This window comes from Equus asinus, chromosome X (assembly GCF_041296235.1).
Source record: "Equus asinus isolate D_3611 breed Donkey chromosome X, EquAss-T2T_v2, whole genome shotgun sequence".
Lineage (NCBI taxonomy): Eukaryota > Metazoa > Chordata > Mammalia > Perissodactyla > Equidae > Equus > Equus asinus.
The window spans coordinates 27,237,496-27,260,018 of NC_091820.1; the positions used below are offsets into that span (position 1 = coordinate 27,237,496).

The 22,523-nt window shown below is 35.2% G+C and overlaps 1 protein-coding gene across 11 annotated transcripts in view; it reads right to left on the bottom strand.

The window, feature by feature from the left end:
- DMD (dystrophin) overlaps positions 1-22,523 on the bottom strand; it is a 2,265,680-nt gene that overhangs the window by 1,894,386 nt on the left and 348,771 nt on the right. For 2 of the 11 annotated variants that reach the window (XM_070503128.1, XM_070503118.1), the window contains exon 1: positions 16,981-17,255. The exons of the other annotated variants lie outside the window; for them this stretch is intronic. In XM_070503128.1, coding sequence (XP_070359229.1) covers positions 16,981-17,011 — 31 coding nt within the window. In that variant the 5' untranslated portion in view covers positions 17,012-17,255. Of the gene's footprint in view, positions 1-16,980; positions 17,256-22,523 lie in introns of those variants that run through there. 11 annotated transcript variants of the gene reach the window in all.

Consider the following 22,523-nt stretch of genomic DNA (forward strand, 5'->3'; position numbering starts at 1 on the left):
CCCATAAAATCCTTTTTCATACAAATAATGTACTCGAAGATAAAATATTAGAGAAAAGGTTATATTACTTTGCAGAAGCTCCACTGCATTTAAAAATCAAGTCATAGGGCCCACTTCCACAATAAATCAATAATGTCATTCAAACTAGTTCTTCTCATAAAATGCGTAGGTGCACTAGATGTATGGATTTCTGTAATGCATGGATAGTATGTTAATATAATATACAAAATGCAGTTCATATTCACTTGTCAATAAAATACTTATAAACATTATTTTTGGTGCAAAAGATTCCACCTAATAAATATGAATAGGCTGTTAGATTGACTGTAGATGCTATTTCTGTTTCAAGAGAGTCTTCAATTCCATATATTTGAGTCACTCAATAGACATTTCTCACCTTGAGTTTGGGCATACGTGTAATGGGGCTTTATGCTTGTGCACATAGTTACCCAGCAACTAACTTTCCTTTAATAAATGAGCTCCATTCCAGATTAAAACAGATGAAAGATTTCCAATCCTTGTGGCCAGCCCTCAGGCTGGAAAATGAGCTCAGGAAGGCAGCTATCTGAAACTGAGTACTCCCTGGAATGGACATTCTGTTCTAAGTCCCTTCAGGGAAACACCAACAATAGCTCAAGCAGAAGCAAACACTTGTCTTTGAGATAGTCCAAGCCAACCATTCACTTTCTTAGCAATCTGTCCTCAGACACTCAGCCAGAGATGTCAAACTCCTGCGCCCAAATCAAAGAACAGCAAGCTCAGCAGGCTTGTACTGTATGAACAGAAGTGATTATCTCAATTTCTACCCTTCCTGTGTCTTTATCACTTGGTATTAATTTGACTTCTCCAAAGATATCTCAGCTTTGTAGCTCCTCAAAGGAATCCCCACAAGTCGAGCTTCTTTTTTAACTCTGACATTTCTTTTGAGACAAAAATAGAGAAAACAAATTACACAGATAAACCAAAAATAACACTGATTACATGAACAACCTAGATGTAGCTATGAACATTTTAGTCTGAGGTTTATAAATTTTACAATTTACTGAGCACTCAGGACAAAATAATGTACTAAGGATTACCCTCCTCTGTTTCATTAGTTATTGTTTGTGTGCATGTGAATATAACACATGCCAGCATTCACTGTTAGACAGAAACCCTTTCCAGTCTGTATGCCTCAGTTTCAAATACATAATGATTTGATGACTAAATAACAGCAGACAAATGCTGTGGTATTTAATCATTAATTTATGTGCTTACCAACAATCAGGCACAAGGAACCCGTAGACAACAGGCACAAACCCTCCTCTCAAGGAGGAAGAGATTGAATCGGAAGCAACCTGACACTGACAACAGAGGATATTATTACTTGCATATAATTATCTGCAGTGAGTTTTCAATAATAACACGGAACAGAGGCACCATATTTTGACCAAGGGTAGTCAGGAATTCTTTTTAACGATGTTCTATAAGCATACACTAAAATAATTCATTGAAGTTGTTAGTGGAAGATACATGGTGATAATAGTTTTTGTGAGAACATTCCAGGAAGTGGGTATAAGTCACAGGTATGAAATTACATGACTTATTTGTGGAGCCACAATTTTATGATGAGAGAGAAGTGTGCATGGTGGGGAATAGTAGATAAAGAGGTGAGAGACATGAGCAGGTGCCATGCTGTAAGAGTCTTGTGCGCTGGGGCCTTGGATTTTACCCTGTAGCTAGAAGATTCTCTAAAGGATGTTAAGCTAGAGGCACAAGATCTGATTTCTGTTTTAGAAACATGACTGGGACAGCAATTAGAAGGATGGATTTGTTTAAGACCAGATTAAAGCCAGGAGATCATACACACACACACACACAGAGTCACAGGTCATCTCTTGATCTATGTATCTGTTTATGTAATTTATCTCATTGGAAGTTATGTATAAATTAGCTATTTATTAATATTAATAGTTATAATAATACCAAGTTAAAAAATTATTCCCAATACTTTGTCACTCACCAAGCAATTTCATATAGCCCCTTTCTAATGCCCCAAATAAGTAACCACTATTATTCCTAATTTATTCTTGAGGACAATCAATAGTAAGATGTGCTCAGCTCAGCGCTAGAAACTCAAAAAATGAATAATAGTTAAATATTGGCTTGTCCGCGATTACTTGGCTTGGTAGGTAGAATCAGGCTGAAAAGCCAAGTAGTCTCAGACCTTGTCCAGTTACCATGCCCATGAACAAGCATAACTTCTAAAATTCAGCTCTTTCCATTCAATCTTTTTGGTCATAAACAATCTAAAGCATAATACCTCACAAGGTAGGACATTTAGAACAGGACTTAAATCACCATGACATTTTGTTCAATAAGTGATGCATGCTCCTGTATAATAGAAATGGATTGCATTCCAGTGGGTTAGCATTAAACCATCCTTTGTCTGTACCCTGAGTGGTGGATTTATTAATTTATAAGACTTACCCGTTGATTAGGTCTGGTGATGATACACTGACACTGAAGTCTTGTGAAAGGTTTAAAAGCTGTATTTAAAAAAATTATTTTCTAATAAGTACAGATTCACAGGAATTTGCAAAGAAATATGTTGGGACGTCTTTTGCAACCTTCATCTCACCTCCTACGATGTGGACACCTTGGATAACTATGGTACAATGTCAAAACTGGGAAATCATCACTATAATCCATAGAGTTTATTCAAATTTTACTAGTTATGCATGCCCTCATTAGTGTCCTTCTGTGTATGTGTGTGTGTTAGTTCCATGCAATTTTATCAAGTGCAGCTTTGTATAACAAACACCACAACCAAGACACAAAACAGGTCAATCACCACAGGCTCCCTTGTGGCACCTCTGTATAGCCTCCCTGTGGCAATTCTAACCTGTGGCAATCAATAATCTGTTCTCAATCTCTTTAATTTTGTTATTTCACTAATGCTATATAAAAGGAATAACACAGTGTGCAACCTTTTGAGATTTTTTTTTCATTCAGCACGGTACCCTTAAGATCCATTAGAGTTGTACTGAGTACCAATAGTTCACTTCTTTTATTGTTGAGTACTATTTCATGATATGGATGCACCACAGTTTATTGTACATTCACCAATTGATGGACATTTGGGTTGTATCCAGTTTCTGCCTATCCCCAAGAAAGCTGGTGTAAACATTCATGTACAGGTTTTTGTGTGAATGTAAGTTTCCATTTTCTTGGATAAATGCCCAAGAGCAGAAATGCTGGGTCATATGGTGATTGCATGTTTAGTTTTAGAAGTAACTGCCAAACTGTTTTCTAGAATGGCTGTACCATTTTACATTCCCACCAGCGTTGTTTGCACCAGTTTCTCTTCATCTTTGTCAGTTTTAGTGTTGTAACTGTTTTTTAAGAATATTTTAATAAAAATTGTATATACTTAAGGTGTACAACATGATGATTTGTTATACATATACATAGTAAGATGATTACTATAGTCAAGCTTCTTAACATACAATTTTCTCAGTTATCATTTTTGTGATGAGAGTACCTGAAATCTATTCTCTTAGCAAATTTCCTGCATTCAGTACAGTATTATTAACTGTGCTGTACAATAGATCTTTAGACTTACTCATCCTACATAACTGCAACTTTGTACCCTTTGGCCAACATCTCCCCATTTCCCCCACCTCTGGTAACCATGATTCTACTCTCTGCTTCTATATGTTTGACTTTTTTAGAGTCCACATATGAGTGACATCATGCAGTTTTTTCACTTCTGTGTTTGGCTGAAAGTTGTTGTTCTTTCCTTAAAAATTGGAAAGCTACTATTAACAATATATTTTTATACAGTGTAATTTATTTTTCATTGCAAAGGATTTTTGTTCCTTCTCAGAGGGATTATTTTAAATTTGCCTTTGAGTCCCACCACCCTTCTATACCCGAAGACAAATCATTTAGTGGTCAGTGTCTCTTTTTCTCTAAAACATATTAAAATGATATTACTATAGACATGTGTTGCTTAACGACGGGGATATGTTCTGAGAAATGTGTCATTAGGTGATTTTGTCATTGTGCGAACGTCATAGAGTGCACTTACACGAACCTACATGGTATAACCTACTACACAGCTAGGCTATATGGTTCTAATCTTATGAGACCACCTTTGTATCTGCAGTCCATCATTGACCAAATGTCGTTACGTGGTGCATAACTCTACTAGGTTTTTACATACAAATACATATGTCAAGCTCTTTTAGGTAACAAAGAAAATGGATCTCTTCTTCAAGGGATAGAGTGACAAAGATAAGAGGAAAGAGGAAATCACTGATTTTTCCAGGATAGCCTCAGATAGCAAGTGGGAAGAGGGAAAGATGGGAGCAACTGTAAGAGACAGAAACAAAGGGACTAGGCTAGTGTAGAACAAAGGAAGAACATCCTAGATGTTAAAGAGGCAGTTAACATTGACAAGTACTACTGAGAGATTACAAAGATAGATGAAGGAAAGGAAAATACATGGGTTGAAAACAGTAAAAAAAAAACAAAAACAAAAACAAAACACGAAAACCAACCAAGAACCAAAAGACTCTAGAGTTGAATGGAGAATAGGGAATGAAAGAAGGGAATAAAATCCAATGACAAAAAACAAACCTTCAGTATTTTTATGCATTAAGCTTCAAACAGAAGGATTTTTGCTGTCATACGAAATTTTCATAAAATGCAAATTATAACATGTTCTTATATGTAAATGCCTGTAATTATAGTGTGCAATAAAATGTTAATCATCAATTCACTTATTCAAAAATATTTGTGCTTGGTCCTAGAGAAACAATGATGAGCAAAAACAATGAGGTGTCTGGGTTCGTGGAACTTACCACATCATCTGAGTGAAAAGCATTAACTAAGTCACATATATACATATGGAATCACAACAGTGCTATGTTTTATGGAGGAATGTTACATGGTAGGGAAATTTTATCTACTCAGGGAATTCTGAGATCCTCCGAGTTCTAAGCAGAAATTGGTGTTATCTAGGTCAAAGAGAGAGGAGAGGAGGGTTCTAGACAAAGAAAGAAGCATGTGCAAAAGCCCTGTGGCAGAGCATAGCAAGGCCTATTCAAGGATCATAAAGAAAACCAGAAAGGTGGTAAGGTGGGGGAAGCATTACAAGAGAAGTGACAGGGGAGGAAGACGGTGTCTAGGTTTCATTTTACTTTGCTTTGCTTTCCTAGTAGCCAACAGAAGCTACTAAAGTAACTAAATGGGTGCTGATATCATCAAATTTAGCTGACTGGATGAATTTTAGAGAATAGATTAGAGGGAATGGGAAAGGAAACTGCTGCTATATTTTGAGGGAGAGAAAGCAGCTTGGGCTAGGGTAACGGGAGAGGAGATGAAGAGAAGTGGATCAAAAGACACTGTGAGAGAGTCAGCCCAGATGGCCCAGTGGTTAATGTTCAGTGCTCACTGCTTTGGAGGCCCAGGTTTGCTTCCTGGTCTCGGAACCACATCACCCGTCTGTCAGTTGCCATGTTGTGGCAGCAGCTCACATAGAATAACTAGAATGACTTACAACTAGGATATACAATGATGTACCGGGGCTTTGGGAAGGAAAAAAAGAGGGTGATTGGCAACAGATCTTAGCTCAGGGTGAATCTTTCCCTGCCATAAAAAAAAAGACACTGGGAGATAAAACCCAGAATAACTGGCAATAGTTTAGATAAAAGTGGGTAAGAGTTTCAGATATTAAATAAGTTTCTGGCTTATGAAACTGGATAGATGGTAGCATCATTTACTGATAAAGGGAACAATGAGAAAAGATGAGGTTTCATGGGATGGACAGAAAGTTCAGTTTTGGGCGCTTAGAGTGGAGGTGACTGCCACATACAAGCAGAGATGCCAAAAAGGCAGTTAAAATTACAATTCTGGAATTCATTAGAGCAATCTGAGCTAGAGGTATAACTTGGTTGGTTACCTGAACATAGGTGTTAATAAAGCCATAGGCATGGGTGCAATGACCAAGGAAGGGATTACAGAGTGAGAAGACAATCATACTAAAACTGAGCTCTGCGGAATCCTAATATATAAAGGTTGAGTATAGAGAATCAGCCTGCAAAGCAGACTGAACAAAAACACCCAAAGAAATGGGAACAAAACCAGGAGAGTGCAATGCACAGATCTCAAGGGAAGACAACTTTTTTGTGTGTGTGTGAGCAAGATTCGCCCTGGCCTAACATCTGCCACCAGTCCTCCTCTTTTTGCTGAGGAAGATTGGCCCTGAGCTAACATGTGTGCCAATCTTCCTCTACTTTGTATGTGGGATACCTCCACAGCACGGCTGATGAGTGGAGTAGGTCTGCACCTGGGATCTGAACCTGCAAATCCTAGGCTGCTGAAGCTGAACGCACAGAACTTTAATGACTAGGCCATGAGGCTGGCCCCAAGACAACAGTTTCAAGAAGGGAGAAAATGGTCAATATTGACCACTGCTGTGAGTTCAAGAAAGAAGAGGAAGAAATTTTCTTAATTGACTTTAATGACATATTCTTTACGTAATTTGAATTAAGTCAGGTGAAGTTTGAATAGAAAAAAAATGAAAGCAGAACATTTCAAGGAAAAAAAACTCAATCTCTAATATGGATATAAAAAAGAGACATTATTTTTGTATTTTTATCATACTATTATGATCATACAATAGTTCCATCTATAATCCCATTTTATTAAAAAATATATAGAAAAGAAACCACTAATATAGTTATCTTTAATGTTTAATATTAAAATTAAGTGATTAATATTTTTAATAGCTACTTAAAGAATAACATATTAAACCCTGACGGTCTATTATAATTGGGAAGTGATATGTGGATTTAATAGTTTTCCTTTTCTTTTCCTAACTGTTGTAGTGTTATTTATATTTTCCAAATGGAAGAATTGATTTCAGTTTTGTCTTAATATTTACTGATTTTATAAATATTAGTAAGGCAAATACTTTCATATGTAAACCACTTAATTTTTAGGTTGGGCATGTGTGTGTGAGAAAGAAAGAGAAATAAGGAGATAGAGAGAGAGAGATCTCTTATTACTAGTAATATTGAAAGAATTGAGAATATACTTCATTCACCACACTAAGTCATAAAGACTTTTTTCTGGGAAAATGGTATCTCACACAATCTCACCTAATGTCACACATTATAAAAATAGAGTAAAGAGAATGCAAGACTGGTTAAAATGAAAAAATATATCCTAACTCATCTCTATTTTGTATATCATAATATAACTTAGCGTCATTTCCAACAATAAACTATAAAACATGTGTTTGTGTATTTAATGTTATAGAACAATGTTACATTTGGTTGAACGAAATTTCCACTGTTTGATTGGAAATCAATATATTGGGTCTCCAAAAGTGTATCTTTGATATAATTTATTTATATAGCTAATCCAAAGATAAATGGCCCTAGAGTTAAGAAGTAGAAGATGCATTTTAAATAACAGTTAAAATTTACAATATCTTGATATTTCTATTTGCTAGTCAGTTATTGGACAATACTCAACAATTTGTACCATGGAAAATAGATATGATAATCAATAGGCTTTTTATGTGAAAACAAGTTATTACATTTTTTGGCATTTTGAGGGAAGTATTTCTGACTTCCCCTTACCTCCTCCTCTCATCCCTACCATCTTGAACCATTCTGCTCCAACACTATATTTGACTTTTTGTCTTTTAATGTGTACATACGTGTGCATACAGACCTCTTCATGAGATGCAGATATAATTGCTTACAAAGCCAGAAAACCTCTCAATATCATTTCTGACCATCGACATGAGAATTCCAATGTTGACACTGTTGTGCAGAGTGCACATTGCTTAATTCCAGAGGTGTCATTTGCTTCATAGCCTTGTACTTACAGTCTATGTTCTCCATTTTTCGTTCATTTAGCACAGTGGCCTGTGCGTAACAGAAACAAAATCAGAAAGACATCTAGAGAGATCACTCTGAGGAAGCTTGCTGTAGATGATTACAGACAGATCAAGGGTTCTATTAGTTCTGTTCTTTGATCTTTTCAAGTTCACTCAGTGGGAAGATTGAGACAGGAATAAAGTAGTAAAATATCATCATAGACAGCTCCCTGAGGAGGTCCAGAGGATGGACGTGGGGTTAGTCAGGACATCTCATTATAATGTGCCAAGTTCTATAGCCTTTGAGTAAACAAAAGTGTTCTGAATTTCTTTTGAAGAACATTTTCAGTGGAACACATTTAGTTCTTGGTAGAAGATACTATAATTCATTCCACTTTATATTTTGTTCTGTCATCTCTAGATCTCTGACATATGTTCATCTCTATCAAAATCTGAGAAGTTGGGGCAGCTGACTGGTTAAGAACCTTGAATCTTTAGGTCACTCTGTCACCGTTTGAATCCTGACTCCTCTCGTATCAGCTAAGCTACCTTAGGCAAATTGCTTAAACTTCCTGTACCTCTCAGTATCCTCATCTGTTAAATATGGATGATTATATCCCCCAACTTCCTAGAGTTGCAATGGGAGTTAGCTGAGATACATGTAATATCCTCAGAGAAATGCTTGACACAGTACAGGCTTGATGAATACTACATATTATCTTTGAAGAATAGGTGAACCTAGAATACTGATATGAACATACCAAGTACTGTCAATAACTGTTTATGTAGCATAGATCAAGGCCTCATGAATCCTTGTCTATGCATCACTGCTCCTTCTACTTATTCTCTAATTCACATCTCCATATGCCCATACTCTAAGGCCTATTTATAAAGGTGGATTTTTGGATGAAACTTCCATAATCACATCATCCATAAGTAATCATTTATGGTTGATTTGCACCGTGCTTTATAACTCTCATGACATAGTACAGTAATTGTATTTATATGCACACGTGTGTCTACTTTTCTCTGACTTACAGAGTTGCAATCTCATAAAAGGCAGAGAGAACATAGCAGGTGTTCAACAGTGTTTATTTATAAGCAGGTAAAAACCTGATAGTAAAAAAGTTGCTCCATATCATCGTAATATTCTGTCTAGTCTTACTTCCCCAAAAGCTAACTGATAACTACACATCACACTCATCCATGACTAAATTTCAATTACTCAAGTGCCTTCTATCTCTTCAGTAGAATTCTAGTTTTATTTAAACTGAATTGTCAATGTTTTCTAAGTATTTTTGCCTTTTTTCCAGATTTAAGAATAATCAATTTTACTAATGGTTCTCAAGAAATTTTAGACATTTCTCCAATAAGCATCTATATTAACTAAAATAGCATTAAATAAAGGGCAAACTTACCTTGTCATATCTATGCAATTCTGTATTCTCTAAAGGATGATTTTTCATATTGCTTAACAACTCTGACTGAGCAATTGAAATTCAGACTAAGATAAATGTTTTACACTGAAGGCTCATTTCATTATACAGTAGTCAGTTGAAATGGGGTTTCCAAAGAAGGTATTTTTAGGAATCGCAGAGTACAGGAAAAAGCTGAATACATTATACAATTTAAATATTTATTGAAGCTTTTCTACTAAGGCAACATTTTGGTGATATCTCACAGAAATAGCAATATGGGAGAGGAAATTAGGGGTAAATAGATGGCAGAGACTGTGGAAACCAAGACACATGGTGCTACAAGTGAGATCCTCATTCATAAAGTCATTAAATTGGAGATTGAAAGGAACACTCCTTACAGAAATATTACTTTTCTTAGGATTTCAACAGTCTATCTAGATGCTGCTTCTATGGCATTTTTGCAGTGCACTTGTCTTCCTTATTGAATGGCTGACCTCCTCCTCTTCACACTCTATGATCTTTCTAGCTCGTCTTATCCACACTCCATGGCTCACACATTAAGTCCCCAACAATGACTTCATTTCTAGGCTTCACATCCCCATGTCTACAGTACCCACACTCTCCATAAAAAAACTCTTTCCACGCCTCCAATCCTTCCCATGATACCAGCTTCCCTTCAAGTCTTCTTGTAAACAGCACCATTATCCACCCAATTCTACATGCCATGAATGCAACTTCAATTCCTATTAATTATATCTCATAATTAAAACTTGAATAAAGTCACTTCTTTCAACTTCACTGTCACCATTCTGGTTAACACCACCTTCTTCTGCCCCTGGAGAAGCTACCAGATTTATAGCTCTTCATTTACTCAACACCCCCTAATATCTTCTTCACCAAACAGAGAAATATTCTTTAAAAAAAATCCCACAAGTATGTTCATATCACTGCTCTACCTGAAACTCTTAAAAGGCTTCCACTAATCTTACTATAAAGAAAAAAATCATCCCCACGACCTCTGGGGCTCTGAATGATTGCACCCCAGCCCATCGTTTCAGCTGCATGCTTGTTCCAAATTTTCCCTCTCTAACTATACTCTAGGAAAACTGACTTTCTTTTAGTTCTTTCTTCATACCAAGTTACACCTTCACATATGTTGTTCCCTCTGAATGTAAATTTTTCCTCTCTCTTTTCCCCTTACACAACTATTCTTCTTTATCCTACTTTGAACGCTATTTTCTTAGGAATCCCTCCTGAATTTCTAATACTAATCTAGGTCTCACTATTATACATCCTTATAACAATGTGTGCTTTATTCTATAGCCCTTATCTCAGATGCAATTTAAATAGTGTGTGCATATTTAACATGTGTATTCTTTCCCAAATTCTAATCTCAATGTGTTCACTTATTTAGAGCATTATCTCCAGAGCATAGCATAGTACCTGGCACAAAGCAGGCATGCAATATATATTAGTAGTATGAACAAATGAATGAATAATAAATTGTTCCTTCTTTAAACAATGGTTACCCAAACAAAAACAATACAAATTTCACCGTCACTTCTTTGATATTTTTATTTCTGGATTTATTTTGAGAGGAAATCTGTTTCCAGATATTTAAAGTAAAACACTGCAAAGTCTATAGGCTTGAGCAAAGTGAACTCGGTGATAAGACTTGGTGCTCTCTGACACAGCCCATTAGAGATGGGGTGTGTACACCTAATCCAAAGGAATCCTCTAGCTCTTCAGCAGCTGTTCACACGGCTCCTGACCTGCCCTTCAGGCTCTACTAAATCAGGATTCCCCAGCTGTCTGAGCTTCCAGTAAGCTCTTGCAATTAACCACCTCCATGCCAAAATTGCTCATATCTGGCTACACTCATTAGCGTCTAATTTTCCCTTTTCCTTCCTAGTTATTTTCCAATACAGGGGAGCCCTTGGGATTCATCACTGTCATAGATAATTTTATCAGTTCCTCAACTATTTTGATAACATTTTGTCCACTTAGTCACCAATTTATTTCTAATACTGCCCTCTTGAGCATCAATATAAAAAGGAATTACTTAACTTGCTTTTGATGAAAACAGTTGAGCAGTTCTGACTCTGTGATTTGTCTTTCTTATTTCTTCAGTTTGACCTCACATAGTTTCCAAGGCTAAAATCTGCACTTGTAACAGTGTGCTGACTCCCGTGCCCTTTAAGTCAGCACTTCGCTCAGGCTAAGGTAGTATTGCTGCTGTAATCTGATAAAGGAGCAGACAAGTTGTGTGCAAATAGAGACCAGTGCCAAGAATGAGCAAAAAGTCACTGATGTTTATGCCCATTTATAGTCCTGATTCTATGACCGTCTTAGCCAAAAAGAGAGTGGGAGGGAGGAGAGCAATTTAAAACAAAACAAAGCAAAAGCTAAGGAGAGGGTGAAAACACTGAAAGGGTAATCCCTTTATTTGCCCATAATTGGGCATAATATCAGACATTATAATGCTAACTGTGCTCAATTAATGCTGGTCCTTTCAAAACATCGATTATTTGCTAACAGTGGAAAGAAAGTACATCTAAAAGTTGAAAATAAACTGGCAAAAGACTACATGTTATTTTTGCATATGTAAATTCCTCATTGTTGCAATGCTCATGAGTGGGTTGAGAATTTATTAAATAGAAACTAAAAGCATGACAATTCAAACATCAGATCTTTTAAAGTTTCTTTAAAACTGTGTTAATCCTATTTTAAACCCATTGAGCTATCCACATTCTGACTTTATTACGTGGCTTAAGCATTGGGTTTCATAATGCACTTTAATATTCCTCCTATTCATTAAAACAACCAAATTTTCTACTAAAGTAAATGAAATAATAAAGTAAAGTAAAATGTAGAGGCAAAGCTCTTTTAAACAGTAACATAACACATTGAATATTTTTAACTAGCCCTAGATATATTTCAGCTTTCAAAACCGATGTATAAAAAAATAAATTTTCCAGTATTTTAAATTTATGGAAAATTATATCCTTAAAATTATATGGAATCAAGATATTGAATTAACAGCTCGGGAAGACTCATTCACAAACAACAAAAACAACAACAGCTGCAATATGTTACCAGCATAGCAGGGAAATCACAGTTCCATCTAGTTAGAGGATAACTGTCGCTTCTCCCCCATCTTCCATTAGTGAAGAATGGGGTGCATGAAACAGAGCGAAAGTGGGGCACGGAGGCAGGAAGCAAAATATAGTAAAGGAGACTGGGAAGAAACTGATTTCCAAACTCAATCCCGACTGCTAGGAACACTTGTTTTCTCAGGGCTTAATGTCACTACATGTACTATACAATCACCTCTAGGGACTGTAGGACCCCGGGAAATTGCTCTGTATGTTCTTTCACCTATTGAAATTTCCAGGTATTTTGAATGAATGATATCACAATAACAAAGATTGAGCACAGAGTTGAATGGAAATTCTTCCTTAAAATGGCAACATAACTGGAAAACTTGAGCTCTGGGAGAAGGAATACTGCCCTTTGGTTTTGTTAATGGGCATGAGGTGAAGGTTGTGTGGCCAGAAGATTAAGACTCTTTTAAGCATGAGCCAGCAGGGTCATTTCCTTTCCCCATCCTCATCTGCCTGCTGCCTATCAGAATTGGGACCGAGAAATTTAAGATACTCTTAAAACACTGGAGCCAAGGATTTTTTTTTTTTTTTTGTCACATCCAGGGTGGTAATCTTGAATGGGGAAGGAGAAAGGCCATGTCCCTGGGAGCTAAAGTGTTTCAGAATCTCTGGAGGAGCTATCTGGTTTAAAAAGGCACACGCAAAATTATAATATGTTGTAATATATGGAAAAAAGTAAACCACACCATTTTAGCTGTTAATCTTCACACTATATTTTGCATATGAGTGACTCACAAAGAGCAGGGTTACTCTCCCCGTCAAGAGGGGATATCAAAATCTCTGAAAGACATACTTACTTTTAACATTAACTAGGGGGAGCTTGAAATTTTATAAAGATTATAAGGACTTTAATTCTAGATTTCACATAAGTAGACAAAGCCTACTCATATCGGCAAAATAATAAACTATACTATAGCAGTGCTAACTTTCATATCTGTATTAAACTTCAGAACTCCAAATACGTGTTATGAATATTACTGTCAATATTGTATAGAATGAAACCCCAAGGAAGTTTAACTAAAAGATGTTTTTAAATGAGGAAAACAATGAAGACTATAAGGTGTTTGTTTATTTGCCTTTTTGTTTGTGTTTTGAAGATCACTCTGCTGCATGGAGCATACTCCCCAAACAGAAATATTTTCATGAAATTCTGCTATGGAGCTTGATTGCATTTAATAAAGAAGTCTTCTCATTTCCCATACTGCAGCCCATGACCTTCCCAACAAAATGCTCCAGTATGCACCAACTGCCTTGATAACAGAACACAAATCTCCTAGGACTACAGCAGGACTTCGTGTGAGAGAAAACCGTTGCCTCCCTCTGAATCCAATCAAAACCTGAATGCACTGTATAAAAATAAACCAAGGTCATCATTATTCCTTCTCATTGTGATTTGGCTTGCCTTCAAATTACATACCCTGTATATCTGAAATAACTGTACCGCCTCCATTAACTGAGTTTGACATCACTTTAATCAATGTATCTTTTCAGAATGAAAGGCAGAAATGTCAAATTCCAACCACTATAAATTCTTTTAACTCTCTAATCTGCATTAAATAAAAGCCTGTCATTGAGAAATAATATATGCTTTAAAGAAACATAACTAGCATCAAATTTACTTTAAAATGTAACTGCGAAAAGATCCAGCCACAACGAATCTCTTCATATGGAGATGATTTCCCGTGAAACTTTTAAAGTTTAAGCCTTGAGGCCCTTCACTTACATTGGCCTCTCCCAAGATCTTACCTAATTTTGTATGACTTTTCTTAAAAGACCCCGCTCCCTCCACTTATATAACCTCAGGCCCCACAAAACCTAGGTCTGCTCTTCCTTCGTGGTTTGTTTTGTTGGACAGAGGACGTACATCAGTCTTATTTGTCAGTTTCTTAAAAGATGACGCATGTTCAAAATAGAAAATTAAAAAAACATAGAAAGTTGTCTTTAAAGAAAGGTTAATTTCCAACTAATTTTCAATGTCTCTCTTAAGTAACTTAGTACTCTGTGATTTAAATGTGTATATATGTCTTTGTATAAACATACATCAAAATACCATGTTGCTTCTACTTGCAGGGGAAGAAAGAATAGTTTAATAAAAAATACAATAAATCATTTTTAATAAGTTAGGGAAATATTACAGTGGAAGGGGAAGGAAAGTTTGGGAAATCACTTTGTTTTATTCTTATGATAAAGCCATGATGAAAGATAATAAAATAGAATTAAAAAAAAAAACCACCTGACTTTCCAAGACAACGGAGATTTTAATCTCTTTTATTAAACCACACAAGTGGTTAAGAGCTTGACAATTTGTTTCACATATAGCAAATGACTTGGACTATAAGGATTTCAAATGAATACTTCAGGACTAAAGAGGCAGCTGCATTACCATCTCTGCCCAATTATGAATTTCTATCTCAGTACTGTCTAGCTGGAGTAGTGTCAACCAACACTTTTTTTAACAACATAAATTTGCACAAAACACTTTGCAGTCTTTTTTCCGAGTTTCGAGTAACTACTAGATGACATTCTCTGTTTCATTTCCATAATGTTATGCCACGGAAGAGATACAGAAAGCTTCTTATTAAAAGGTATATTAACTATTTAGATCAGCAACCTCTCTTTAAGAGTTAAGATGCCCTTGAAGGACTGCAAATGAAATTCTAAAAGATGATTTTATTAGACCTCAAGGTAATTTTCATCATATGAAAAATTCAAATGAAATATGTATTTGTAATGAATTATTTGAATAACTCTTTGCAATGGAATATTTCAGCAATTCTAAAAGTAAAGAATACTTACATTAATACAGTGATTGCTATTAATTAGTAACTATTTTGGTTAAAAATAAACCAAATGTACTCTTTTAACCTTTTCAAACTAAGACAGTTTTAAAAATTAGATTCGAATGTGAATACATTCAAATAGCGGTATGTCGTCAAGGAGCAAAAGTTAATGTGTAATATAACCTTATGAAAATCTTCATTTTCTCTTAACAAACCCACTGTCATGTAGCATAAGTATTACCTGATAGTTTTAAAATGTACTATAATAAAGTCCTACAGGGCTTGTCCCTGAAAGGCTAGCTTTCTTCAAATTCTAATTAAGAATTTAAAATGCTATTTGAATATCTGTGATAAAGCCAAGAGTAAGTTTGCCTCGCTTCATTGCAGAAATGCACCTTTGCTATTCTTTCTAAATTACTCTATACACTGGTTTCTGGTTTTAATTTTGGAGATATATCAATTGATTGATCAATGCGTACGTGTATTGCAAAGAACCAATATATGCTGTTGTATTTTTGTAATAGTAAATGGAATTGCTTTCCTGTCAGCAAGCAATTATGAAACTCACCAAAATTAATAAAATAATCATATAAAAATGTTTTACTACAAAATTTGTTAGCATCTAATGTTAGTCAATAAGTACACAATGTTAATTTTTTTCCACAAATTTTTCTCAGAGGGAAAACTTCTGTTGTGACTCTTTTCCCAGAAGTTCTGAAGAGTTACTTATTTGGAGAGACAGACTTTTTTCATTTTTAATTATGGGCATTGCCCTCATATCTACCTCAGAATGACTATAATCCACAAGGCAAAGGCAGGGAAAAAAAAAAGGCCATCTCCTTCATCTACCTCTTTGGGACACACTGTACTCCTCATACATTATTTTTACTGTTGTGCCACGGTCAATTTTTATATTTTTCATTAGTCATCATGCCTTTCTTAAAATAAACAAAATAGTTTACTTTCTATAAAAGCCAAACTAAAAAGCTTTAATGAAAAGCTAGGTCATCACAGACATGAAACAACACAGTGACTTTACTGCAAAATAAGATTAGAAGTCCTCATGTTTTTATGTTGTTTTCTCAACAAAATTGTCTGGTCATTTGCCAGCATAGATCGTATTATTATTTGAAAGAATTTGCTACAGAAAAGAATATACAAAATACTAAAAGTAATATGAAAAAAGAACTTTAAATATTTATCAAGGCTTTTTCCAACCTCCATTTACCCATTACAATTCATTTTATTCTTTATTTTTCCCCCATGACATCCCAGATAAAATTTTTCTAACTTTGAGCCTCCACATGTCATTCCCATACAGCAATTAATTCATTGAGAATATATGTCAGATCACTATCCTACATGTAACCACTACGAAATACAGAAGTATCAAATAATCAAGATAACTCAGACTCACAAACTATTTCACAGCAATTAAAATGGTTACAAACACTCCAGGCCAGTTACGCATTTTCTATTACTTTAGTGGTTTCTTAAATAAGAAAGATGTGCTTGATTTTATATTTGCAAAGGAAAAAGTTTAAGCTCTACCTCATTTCTGTTGAAAAGGTTTCCCCATAAGAAACATGTACACCTGCGTATATGTGTACAGTATATATAACATTTACGCTTATTCACAAACTACTGTAATAATGTAAAATCAATTTGCCAAATGAGTAAGCTCGTCACAAACTAAAGGTTATGCCATGGTAAAAAATATTTTTTAGTTACTTTGTACTTACAATGGTCCTCTACTTCTTCCCACCAAAGCATTTGGGGAAAACAAAGTATATATCAAGGCAGCGATAAAAATCTTGGTAAATTTTCTCCCAACTTGATTGCTCCGGTAGGTTTAGGAATGATGAGAAACCAATCAACTTCAGCAGCCTTTAAAAAAATAACACTTCAGTTTTTCCTATTCGTTTTTCTCTGAAGCTAATTGCCTCCAAGATCTGAGTCCTGCAAGGGGAAAGTGAGTGATCCCAACACTGAGTGAGTCAACATAGTAACTGATGCCAGGATTCTGTAGAGGCCCCTGGATATTTCAAATTCCAGGACCTGCGCAGAAGCAAGTGACCCGCCTTTTCTCTCAAGTTGGTTTCCCATAATAGGACTGCCCATGGCCACTACATATAAGGTTGTGCTTACAGCATGGCAAGTCCTGTGAATTCAAATAATGTTCAACTGTGTTCTGATTAATATCCAAACCAGAATAGCACAGTGGGCATAGTAATGCTCTCAAAGCCTTCTAAACATAAAAACTTTTGAGTACAAAACCATAATAACACTTTCTGTAACTTCTATGCACACTTCTAAAATAACAGAGCAGAAAATCCTGATCAAGAATAGACTTTTAAATGCCTTTCCTTTTTTTACCCTCTCAACAACACTAAAAACTTTACTCTACTGAACAAAAAGAAATGCCCAGAATAATCTACGCATTTGTTATGTATCCACTGTCTACCAAATTTAATTTCTACCCTGGGGATCCAATCAAAAATTATGTATTGATGATGCCAACAGTCTGAATAAGAGAAGCAACAGCAGAATGTAGCAGCTGAGCTCTGAAGGCAGAATGAGTATAGGTCTCACGAGACAAGGTTTCTGCTAAAATATTAAGAGCACTCATAATGGAATGAAGAAATCCTTGTAAAATGTCAAATTTTCATTGTAGCTTATGATAAAATTTTTTTAGTAAGATATTACTCTTTCTTCAATTTCTTTGGTGACAATTACTAAAACACAATTTCTTAGACATGGAGTTAATGATCAATTATTTAATGGTTCTCAAAAGAAATTTATATGTTACTGCAATATGTAATTCAACATGTTTGTAAACCATTCTTTACCAATAGAATGCTTCTTTACCTTTTGATTTTTAATGCAACAAGTGAGTCCAGTATTTATAGGAAAGGTTGGTAACACTTTGCAGAAAGATATTCCTTTTGCAATTATAATAATCTCTGCTAAAATTATTTGTTTGAGTGTTTTTATAGTATCATTTGTTAAAATGACAGACTCATTTTTCTATGTCAAGCATTCAACTGCTTGGCATAGAAATAAATTATAGATGAAAATAGAAAAAAACTGACATATTGAGTCAGACTATGATATTTACCTCAATAGTTAATTATACATATTATATTTTAGAGTATCATCATCATCACATCATCATTTGCTCCTCACAAAATCTATATGAAATAAAACATAAGGCTTAATTTTAATTTTAGGTAATTGTATTTAAATTACTGTTATCCCAAATAGATTGAAAGTGTTCTTCCCCATAGGTCACCTCATTTCCTCTCCTTAGTGTTGTCTTCTGGATATGCATATGTGCAACAATTTCATAAAACATAAAAATGGTTTTGGGACTGACATGGATCCAAGTCTGCATGTTAGCATCAGTGTCCTCCTGTGCTATAGGGTACAGTATCGCCAAGTCTAAAGTTCTTTTATACTTTATACTGTGAGGTTACCATAGATATAAACCCATGTTTAGGCCAAGGCATATGTAGTTTATCAGAGATTTGTAAAGTGTGGTCCATGAAACATTAGTATCACATGGGAAGTTATTAGAGATGCAAGTATGCCTGAGACCTGGAAAACAAGAAACACTGGGAGTAGGACCCAGTATGCTGTGTTTTACAGGTGATTCTAATGAATGGTCAATTTTGAAAAATGCTGAAGGCCATTTCTAAAAACAACCGCAGCTCCAAATATACCAAAAACATGTCTTGGTTAATATCTAAAGTACCAAATATCAATAGATCTGAATGCCCTAAGGTACACCTTGTCTTTCAGCCTTAGTCAATGGAATTTATTGGGCAACTGTAATAAATTCTCCATCAATGTGGACTACCTATATTTCCCTTAAGGCTTTACAATTTAGATGACGTCAAAATTGACTTTAGCGGAGCTATTATAAAGTCAAGTCAGAGCCGTCTTTCCAGAGAAACCGGTCTGCTGTCTTGAAACTTGGACGAAGTCAAACTTTTGGACTGGGCCAAACTGGCAATTGTCTTACAAGCAATTGTTTGAGAAGTCAGGAGAACAGACATCCTGATCACAAAGACTGAGGACTGTGGACCTTCTGAAGAAAGAATCAATAGTCAATTAATGTTTAGCCAAGACAAGCTCTCTGCCTCTGCATTTAAATGCCTCTGTATTTAAAACTCTTTTAATGAGCCTCCCTTCTTTGTTTTTAAAAGCCCCTGACTTTTACTCCATAGAGGGACACTATTTGGGTTTCTACCTGAATCTGTGCTTCCAAATTACAATTCTTTGATTCCCAAATAAACGCTTTGCCTCTTAAACTGGTTTCTGCTTTTGTAGCTTGACAATGGAAAGACATGCTCAAGATAACTGGAAAAAGTGAAAGGTACACAAAATAAAATTTAGCCCAACACTGAATTCCAGTTCAGATCTTGCCACTATTTTCCTGTGGTCCTTAGCTATTTACCTCTCTCATTTAGTCCTCACAGTAACCACACCGGGTGGGTATTAGGAGCCCCATTACAAAGATGACTGGTCAATGAACTCCCTCAAGTTCCCATTGTTAATAACTGGCAGTACAGGGTCTTTTAAAATGTCTTTTAGCTTTTTATTTTCAAATAATTTCAGATTCACAAAAAGTTGCAAAGATAGTATAGAGGGAACCTATATACTCTTTACCCAGGTTCCCCCAATGGTTACATTTTACATAATTATAATGTGACATCAAAACCAGGAAATTGACATTGATACAATGTGTGTACGTATTTCTCTAATTTTATCATACATGTAGATCTGTGTAACCACAACCTCAATCATGATACAGAACTACTCCATCACCACAAAGATCTTCCTTGTGCTATCCCTTTACAGTCACACCAACCACCCTCCCCCACCAGCCTGGTGCTCACTAATTTGTTCTCATCACTATAATTTTGTCATTTCAAGAATGTTCAATACATTGAATCATTCAGTGTGACCTTTTGAGATTGGCTTTTTTCACTTAGTGTAATGTCCTAGAGATCCATTCAAGTTGTTACCTGCATCAGTAGCATGTTTACTTTTATTTCTGAGTAGTATTCCATGTTATGAATGTACTATAGTTTAATCATTCATTTACTGCAGGATATTTTGGCTATTTCCAGTTTTGGGTTGCTACAAAACAATCATGTTCATTTTTTAAAAATTTATCTTGGATAATGCCCAGGAGTAAAACTGCTGCATCATATTGTTAATGTATGTTCAATTTTTTAAGGAAACTCCCAAAACATGCTGTACCATTTTACATATCCACCAGGAATGTATGAGTGATCCAGTTTCTCCACATGTGTGTAGAGATATATCATGGCAGTCTTAATTTGAATTGCCCTTATGGTTAATAACATTGAACATCTTTTCTCATGCTTATTTGCTATCTGAATATACTCTAGTGAAATGTCTGTTGATAATCTTTTGCTCATTTTCCAACTGGATACCTTTTCTTTTTTTTATTGGCCCTGAGTTAACATCTGTTGCTAATCTTTTGTTTTCTCTACTTCTTCTTCTCCTCCACAAAGCCCCCCCAGTACATAGTTGTACATTCTAGTTGTAGGTCTTTCTAGTTCTGCTATATGGGACGCTGCCTCAGCATGGCTTGATGAGAGGTCCTAGGTCCACACACAGGATCCAAACTAGTGAAACCCTGGGCAGCCGAAGCTGAGCATGCGAATTTAACCACTCGGCCATGGGGCTGGCCCCTCAATGCTTTTTTTAACTCCTGAGATTTGAGTATTCTTCATATATTCTAGATATGAGTCCTTTGTTAGATTTATGGTTTGTAAACATTTTCTCCGTCTGTAGCTTGTCTTTGCATCCTCTTAATAAGGTAATGCCAAAGTTTTTAATTTTTATAAAGTCCAATTTATTAAATTTATTTACATTTAAATCTATGATTCATTTGGAGTTCATTTTTGTATAAGATGTGGGAGTTTCTTTTTTTGCTTATAGATTTCCAATTACTGCAACACTATTTGTTGAAAAGACTATTCTTCTTACATTGAATAACTTTTGCACCTTTGTCAAAAAATCATTTGGAGAGGAAGATGGGCATGGATGTTAGCTCAGGGCCAGTCTCCCTCCGCAAAAAGAGGAGGATTGGCAGTAGTTAGCTCAGGGCTAATCTTCCTCAAAAAAAAATTATTTGGGCATATTCGTGTGGATCTATTTCTGGAATCGTGATTCTGTCCTATTGATGTATGTATCCAACCCTCTGCCAATACCACACCACCTTAATTACTGTAGCTATATAATGTGCCAAACAATGGGTAGAGTTATTCTTCACAATTTATTATTCTTTTTCAAAATTGTTTTAGAAATTCTAGCTCCTGTGTCTTACCATATAAATTTTAGAAATGCTTATTTACAAATAGGTCTACAGATCCATCTACAAAATTTCTTTCTGGTATTTTGATAGGAAGTGCATTAAATAGATCACTCTGGGGAGAATTGACATTTTACTATGTTGAATCTTCTAAGCCATTAATGGTATATATTTCCAATGTTTAAGTCATCTTTAATTTATTGCATCATACTGCACTTTCTAATAGCATTTTGTATTGTGATTAGATTGTTTTTTCATGTTTCTAGTATGCCTATAATGGTATTACTGTCTGTTATCCATGTAATTGAAGAAAAAAAGGAAAAACAGCAGAGGTTCCCAAAGTAGTTTTGAAACAGAAGCATATTTTAAAAAAAATGTTTGTAACTAAACATGCATACTATGTATATGCTGTTTAAATAGTCTTAAATAAGTTATAATTGTTTACACATGAATGGATACAGAACTTTACTTTTTCAAGAATGCAAAGCATATTTTTATTACACTGAAGGCTTACTCAGCAAGTTTTTTAACTACTTTCTTTAGCTACAGTTTTATGTTACAAGTTATAAAATGAAGACTGGTCTTTACTTATATTTTAATAATAACTGGTAATCCCTGTATCATAAAACAGATGAACTATTCATTAGAAAGAAGTGATTATGGTAAGCTTAAAAGTGAACAAGGAGTGAATTCTCAAGAAATTGAAAACAGTATAGGCAGTATTTTATATAAGTTGAAAAGGATCTGAGTCATTTTCCCCACTTATTCAAATATGTAACATAATTTTAAGCATTATGATTAACAGAGTTTCACAGGATAAATAAACTGCGAAGAAATAGGCTTCATAGGTAAGGCATTTATATAAAGTTCACAAATTTATTGATTTGGAAAAAATAATTTCTTGGTCATTTCTGCTTCCTTTCTGCACAGTGACAC